Raw genomic sequence first — 8,017 nt, forward strand, 5'->3', positions numbered from 1 at the left:
CCAAATACTTTGATTCCTGAAAAATCTCCAATCCCTCTCTCAAAAAATAAAATAAAATGGCAATCATCAAATTACTCAAAACCTTAAAATATCGAAACCTTCAAACCCATCTCTTCACTCCAATCAAAATATCTTGAGAAAGAAAAATTTCAAAAACCCTAATAATCTCACCATCAAAATCACTCCAAAATCCCACTTCCCTCTTTTTTTCAAATCTCAATTCGAAATAATCCAAGACTGTTCTTTTTCCAACCCCGCCTCAAAATCCAAACTTGTTTAGATTTCTTCAATTTTCTCAACAGAACACAACACAAACATGATATATACACCCATGTAGTTTTAATTTGTAGAGTTTTTGAAGCTAGAAAGTTTGTATTAGCTAAAGATTTACTTAAATATATAGCTGTTAGTGATTGCCCATTTTCAAATTTAGCTTCTTTAGTTAAGAAATGTAGTGAAAATGAATGGGTTTTGTCCAAATTGTTTGATATGTTGTTTCGAGTTTATTCGGATTTGAAAATGTTTGACAAGTGTTTTGAGGTGTTTGAGTGTATGAAAAGTAATGGTATTGAGATTGAGGAGAGGTCTTGTTTTGTTTGTTTACTTGCTTTAAAGAAATCTTGTCAAGTAGAATTACTACTAGAGTTTTTTGAGAAAATGGTTGAGGCTAATGTTGGTTTATCGGTTTATTCGATGTCGGTTGTAGTGGATTTGGTTTGTAAAAGAGGTGATATTAAGAGGGGTCTTGAATTGATTCAAGAAGTGAGTGGTAGAGGGATTAGAGCGAATGTTGTTACTTATAATTCGGTTCTAGATGCTTGTATTAAGGTAAGGGATTTTGCGCGAGTTGATGAAATCTTGTGTTTGATTGATAAGGATGGGATTTCACGGAATGCTGCTACTTATAATCTTTTAATTGATGGGCATTTGAGTAGAGGAAAGATTGAAGAAGCTGAGAGGCTTTTTGAGGAGATGGGGGAAAGAGGAATTCAGATGGATATATATGTGTACACTTCAATGATCAATGGGAATTGTAGGTCAGGGAATTTGAAGAGGGCGTTTGCTTTGTTTGATGAATTGCCAGAGAGAGGATTGAGTGTGAATGTTCATACATATGGAGCTTTACTCAATGGTCTTTGCAAGGTTGGGCAGATGGAGGTGCGACTATTTTGTTGAATGAGATGCAAATTAACGGAATTGACTTGAATCGGTGATTTTTAACACATTGATAGGCGGATATTGCAACAAGGGTATGATCGACGAAGCTATAAAGTTGCAAGATGTGATGGTAAATAAAGGCATTAAAGCTGATGTTTACACTTATACAACAATGGCAAGTGGATTATGCAAATTGAAGAGGGGTGATGAAGCGAAGGAGTTGTTGATCACGATGGTAGACAAGGGTGTGGTTCTCGAATATGGTTAGCTTCAAGACGTTGATTCACATATACCGCAAGGAAGGGAATGTTGTGGAAGCAAAAAAAGGGTGTTTCAAGATATGGAAAAGATGGGTGTAAGGCCTAGTACGGTTACTTACAACATTCTTATAGATTACTATAGTAAGAAAGGGAAAATGAAGGAAGCAAAAGAGCTTAAAGATGAAATGGAAGTTAAGAGATTGAGGCCTGATGTTTATACATATACATCACTTATACATGGGAATTGTATTGTTTGTGAGGTCGATCTTTCGCCACGAAGTTATTTTCTGAAAATGCGGGGAGAAAGGTCGGTAAAAAATGTGGTCACATACACCGCGATGATTTCGTGGATTGTCCAAGGAAGGAAGATCGGATGAGGCCTTTCAATTGTATGACGACATGATAGATGCGGGCTTGATGCCTGATGAGACAGTTTGTTCTACTCTTATAAGTAGCCAACATGCGAGAATCCTAGAAAGCTATGAGCACGGGATTAGTATTCTATTTAGTATTTTCCTATGTTTGACTTTGCATTGCTAAAATTGTTGGCTTGAACACTGAATAGACGATATCATAAGTCTGGCGAATGTCATGTGTACATGTGAGAGGGTCTAATCTTCCATCAATAATATCAAGTGGTCCATCTTTAACAAGTGTTTTGAGGAAAACCGGGAGACACAGGGGCTAGAGATCATGATAATCTTCTTCACTATTGTTGTTTCTTGAGACCAATTTGAGATGAAGCGATCAGCGGGATTTATGGATGTCATTGCTATGTTGGTTGCTTTCATCGTTCAACACAACTTTTATGTTAGTGGAAGGAGAACTGTGATTAAGTGAACTGGCCGACAAGGTGATTGAGCCGTGGACTTGAGTCATATACTTATGGTTTTTCAAGGCATTATGTGAAAAGGCAAGCAAGTCATTTACTCATTTATAATCTAAAGTTGGATCGTAGAGTCTGTCCGTGGCAGAACAAACCCCGCCCGTTACAAGTCTTTGTTAAAGAAGTATAAGTCGAGAATATGCAGATGCAACCCTAAACCTAGAGTCTAATTTGACTTCACAGGTCGAATCTCAAAGATAAAATCCTTCACAAAAGCGGGTTATGTTGATCTAGAAGACATCGTTATACATTCCGGTTTGCACATTATGCATGTGAGCTTCTATATTTGCATCGAAATCCATGTAAGTGTGTGAAGTGTATGCAATAGGAATGTGCTTTTTTCTGTCTGTGCCAGTCAAGTTGTCCTGCATTGTGTATTGTTGTGAAGGAAATGATGAATCGATGAATAACTTTATTGATTTATGATGGATGAAATTCTGGTAAAAAGTTCTTTGGAAAGAAAAGTTGCATGTATTTGCAACACAGATTTTTTTCATCTCTGCAAGTTGTCAAATAATGAAAGAAAATAGTAATAGGTGATCAAAAGTAAATCTAGGAAAGCACATATAAACACAAAGATTATCTATTATCAGGCATATGAGCTCCAAGATACATTTGTTTTCTTTTGTTGTCAGAGTGAGGATGACAAAAGCTTTTATTTTCATTTCCTTGTGGTTGGTTTGTACCTTGTCTTTGACCTATTGGTGCCAATAGACTTGAATATATTATCTTTATAGACAACCATTCAAAAGGATTGTGTCAGTGAATCTATGACACCTTCACGGTTTGGTTAAGTGGGGTAATTTTTATACTAATCGGGCTTTTACATTCAATCAACCATTAACGGTTTGCCTAACCAAATGATGTTTCTTTTTCTTTATAATTGTTGGCTTTTCTTGCTTTACAGGAGTATTGATGCCTATATCTCTTTGAATGTACTTGCATAAGTTACTTGTTTTCCGGAAATGGTAAGCTGAGTCATACATGCCTGTGTTTCTTACATCTTTTATTACTTCACCATAAATGTAGCTCTATTTTAATTCAGTAGAGTCATAGCATTGATTTGTGGAAATTAAATATTCTTTTTGACTTTTTGTTTCTACAGCTTGATGGTTGTGTAAAAAATTTACATCCTAAGGTTCATGGAGGCATTCTTGCTAGAAGGAATCTGAAGCATCACATGGAAGCTCTAAATGAGCATGAGATAGGTTAGTCCTCGTGTAAGTTCTCAACTATGCATGCATCAGTGTATATCTTTTCTTTAATTGAAAAAAAAAACAAATTTATCAGTAAAGATGCACTTATTTATGTGTATTCTTGTAGCTAAGTGTAGATGATTTAGATGTAATTTTGTAAATAGAGTTGCTATTGCCGATTCGTTTTACCTACAGGTACTATTGATGTGGTGGTGGTGAACTTGTACCCTTTCTATGACAAAGTTAGTTCAACGAGCGGAATCTCATTTGAGGATGGAATTGAGAACATTGATATTGGGGGTCTTGCCATGATAAGAGCTGCAGCAAAGGTTTGTAGAAATGAAAGTTCTATCCTTATTTATATTCTTGACTAAAAGACAAATTAGGTTCCATATGCTCAACGCCACATGCAGGGCAATCATTTCCTAAATATACAGCGTATGTGGCATTATCATCTCATTCTCAATGTTTCCTTTAGATTTTTATTTTATTCTTGTTTATATGCTTATTTTAATGGCACATGATCTTTCAACAGAACCACAGGTATGTACTAGTTTAGGTGGACCCAAAAGACTATCCCGAACTCCTAGAATATCTGAAAGGAAACCAGGGTGATGAGATGTTTTGCAGGAAACTTGCTTGGAAGGCTTTTGAGTGTGTTGCTTCTTATTGTTCTGAAGTTTCAGAGTGGCTGTGGAAGCAGACAGGCGTAGGTTCTATTTTTAAGGGACGAGCAAGTTGATATGGTTTATGTTGTCATGGTAGATGAGTTTCCTTCCAAGTTTCTGATGCCTCTCTCTCGCTAAAAAGCTATCTTCACTATGGGGAAAATCCACATAAAAGCTGCATTTTATGTTGACAAGTGTCTTTTCGGATGTCCAATTTGGAGGTATTGCAACCTGTTATACAACATCATGGAAAGGTCAGAACTGATTTTTCTTTGTATAATGCATGGTCTTATTGTTTCAATAATTGGTGAAAAGAAATAACAAATAACTAGAGTATATGAGCTGATCTTGTTAGTTTCATGGTTCACACCCTGGTATCCGAGAACAGATGGACTTGTATTCCTTCCTCGCTGTTGCTTCATATCCTATATCCAGTCTTATATTGCATTAGATTTTTAGTCTCCTACATTGTAGGAAAACGGTTAAGAAGAGCTTAGTTTAAACATCTAAGTGTTTTCACTCTTGCAATATCAAGCCTTAACATACTTATTTAATCCATAACACTTGAGGATCATCTGAATCTAATTTACATTGACACGGATATGTGTGTCCGTATGCAGCACCGATACGAAGTGTCTTACATGGCAAAGTATCCAAAACTGAGGTATATCACATACAATGTGTCTGACTTGTGCCAAGACGGACATGTGGATATATTTTCATCATGGATTATTCCTAAAATATGGTGTTTCCATGTACCATAGATCTGGACTAGGAAAAGAGGCAACTATGTAAAGGAAAGAAGTTTGTGATGTCAAGGTGGATAGGGAAAATTTGTTAGTAACTTGGGGTGTGTTTGATTTGTGGGAAGTTTTCCCATGGGAAACATCCTTTCTGGAAGGTAATTTTGGGCCATACTCCTGATTTTGTGGGAACTTGGAACTTTTCACAACTCAATAGTTGTAGTTATGTTGGAAACTCTTTATAAGTCAGGGGGAGTGGAAGAGTTAGGGTGAAAATAGAGCTCTTGAATGGGAAACGTTCCCACTGAAATGAATTAACCAATAGGATATTGTCCTATAAATGAGTGTGGGAACGTTTCCCACAAATCAAATACACCCTTAGTGCAGTAATAGGTACTGGAAAATGTATATTTGGAACTTTTGATAGAAGAATCTTGTTACTAAGATAACAAGATTAGGAGACAGGTCTCCTGTCAGATTTAGTGTTCTGGACCTTAAATGGTTTTCGATGGGTATAAAGTTAATAGTCAAATCAGAAAAGCCAAATTTCTTGGAAATGTAATGGTAAAAACTTGAGATGTTAAATAATTCTCAGGAAAATGGAACTCCTTTCAAGGAGCGAAATGGCTCAGGGTGTGTGTGGTTTTTTTTTTTTTTTGGGGGTGGTGCCTACTGCCATAAAGATTGAATTTCACTAGGATTGAGAGCTTGAGAAGGGTAGATTTAAAATCAGAATTGGAATCTGTTGAACTGATAGAAGAATCTTGTTGCCAAGATTTATTGTGGTTTCCCCTCATTGGTTAAGTGTACTGGCTGCATGCAAAGAGCTAAAGTTGAAGGGTGTCTTCCCAAGTAGTTTGTAACAACCTACTTTAAAGAGTATAGGATAAGGAAAAAGAAAGTGAAAATGATTAGAAGAAAATATGTTTATCCCTCAAAAGACATTTTGGCCCAATGAAAATATAATCTCTAATAAGCAACATTTCCTCGTTGAATTTCTTCCATCCTAGGTCCTCTGCTATTTCTTTCCTCGCTTCACAACAGATTGCGAAGAGAGGGACTCTTGGTATTATTATTTTTGAAATCATGTATTTAGAATACTGCTTGTTGGAGTTATGTCACACATGATGATTGACGAGGGATCTTAAAGGTAACTAAAGTCCACACAGGGTCATTTTTAAGAGAAACTCCTTTATTTTTAGTGGTTTTCAACCATTTTGGGGTAACTCACTCCATATACAAGTCAAATTAGAAATAACACCAAATACATCAAGAAAAAAGGACCCACATAAAACTGGTACAAAGCTGTTTTTGTTTTGCACTGTGTGTGTTTACAATTCAAATTTGTAGCAACGATGAAGATCTTGAAGTTACTCTGGAGCAATTGTGAGAGAGGGTACGCTGGTCTTTTCCCCTCCTTTATTTCTTTTTTTGTTAATATCTTATCGTTTTGGAGGGAACCTTCAGAATTTTTCCTCTTTTAGTCTGGTTGAATTCCGTCCTACGGTGGTTATCCACCGTTGACCGGTGGGTAGATCTCTTATGGCCTCTTTAGCGGTCATGAACCCACCGTTGGTTGTAACTCCTGATGGTTCATTTCCAGATCGTGTTGGTGCAAACAACTCAAGGTCTTGGAGTGACCTTTCCAATCAGAATAAATCTGCTTCCTTTGATCAAGGTTTAGAGAAGTTTTATCCTGAGCCTATTAATGGAATTACTGCAGTTCCTTCGTCCATTTTAGAAGAAGGTTTGTTCATTTGGAACAATTATCCTGTTGGGTATTTTGTGGAGAAGAGGTTTCCTTATCCGGTGGTTAAGAACATACTGGAAAAACAATGGAAACCAAAAGGTAGCTTTGAGATGGTCACTGATAGAGAACTCTTTTACTTCAAATTTGGATGTGTCATTGAGCATTGTCCTGTTTTTGTAGCAGGTCAAGTGTTTGTTGTTAGGCCGTGGTCAGAAGATGTTCATCTACTTAAGCAAGGTAACAAATCTGTTCCTATTTGGGCGAAGTTGGACTTACCCAAACAGCTCTGGACTAAAAAAGGCATTGGCTTTGTTATTAGCATGATTGGTAACTCTTTATGTGTTGATGAAGGTACAGCTAATATATCAAGACTTGACTATGCTCGAGTGTGTGTGGAAGTCGATGCTCTTTCCCCACAACATTGTCTTTCAATCTAGGGAAAGGCATGATTGTTGATGTGAGTGTGGATCACCCATTCCATCTTTGTGTAGCAAGTGTCACTCATTTGGCCACTCAGATGTATGAACAATAAGCAAGTTTGGAAAGCCAAGAATCCAACAGTAACAGCTAATGGGCTAGAGGAACAACGTGACACTGATAATCCTGTGATTGTTGAAAAAGGGCAAACTAGTGCCATTAGATCTAATGAAGGTGTCATTGTTGAGTATACCGAACACGAAAATAGTCTCACCTGCTGACTCTCTTGCTATTGCCGAGTTAACCGATGTAAACCCTTTCATGGTACTGCAATATGATCACAAATCTGATACTGCTGTAGTTGATTATGTAACTAGAGAACCATCACTACCTATTATGGTTAAAGCCATCCAGGCTGTTGGTGTTACAGACATTGCCACATTGGAGCCAGCTCATGTGGTGCAGCGGTAGCAAATATAGAAGACATGGATAACCAAGAGGTGGTTTTGTGTGACGACAAAGAGAAAGAGATATATCAAAGCATGAATGAACACACATCGAGTGAGGATTTGGGATCACACAGTGGGAGTGAATTCCCGTGAGAATAAGACTACCACATTCGGCGGTACTCGAAGTCGCACCCATTTGGGTGAGAAAGGGAATAAGATTTTGGGGGAATTCTCGCAGAGTTAGTTACCAAGAATAGTTGGGTTTGTTACGTTCAAATCTATTTAACAACTCCACTCCAAGCTTTATCATCTACCTCAACCATATTCTCTTTTGCAACTCCACTCCAAGCTTTATCATCTACCTCAAACATATTCTCTTTTACAACAAGTTCAACAAGGTACAGATGTACAATAAAGTCTTTTTTTTGTAATTTTTTTTTCATTATGTCTTCTTTATTTTTCATTGTTTTATCTTTGTTGATACACAAAG

The 8,017-nt window shown here is 37.0% G+C and overlaps 1 protein-coding gene across 1 annotated transcript; it reads left to right on the forward strand.

Moving 5' to 3' along the window:
- Nucleotides 1–6,036: 6,036 nt before the first annotated feature.
- LOC147487554 (uncharacterized) lies at nucleotides 6,037–8,017 on the forward strand. The gene is made up of 3 exons (XM_086572059.1): nucleotides 6,037–6,760; nucleotides 6,845–6,898; nucleotides 7,019–8,017. The coding sequence occupies exons 1-3, from the start codon at nucleotides 6,454–6,456 to the stop codon at nucleotides 7,096–7,098; spliced, it is 441 nt and encodes a 146-aa protein (XP_086428185.1). The 5' UTR covers nucleotides 6,037–6,453; the 3' UTR covers nucleotides 7,099–8,017.

The sequence above is a fragment of the Coptis chinensis genome, chromosome 7, assembly GCF_015680905.1.
Source record: "Coptis chinensis isolate HL-2020 chromosome 7, ASM1568090v1, whole genome shotgun sequence".
NCBI lineage: Eukaryota > Viridiplantae > Streptophyta > Magnoliopsida > Ranunculales > Ranunculaceae > Coptis > Coptis chinensis.

Coding starts and splice junctions, on each gene's coding strand:
- LOC147487554 (XM_086572059.1), top strand. CDS start 6,454: ATGGCCTCTTTAGCGGTCATGAACCCACCGTTGGTTGTAACTCCTGAT. Junction 6,761..6,844: donor AAAACAATGGAAACCAAAAG/GTAGCTTTGAGA, acceptor TTTTTGTAGCAG/GTCAAGTGTTTGTTGTTAGG. Junction 6,899..7,018: donor TGTTCATCTACTTAAGCAAG/GTAACAAATCTG, acceptor ATGAAGGTACAG/CTAATATATCAAGACTTGAC.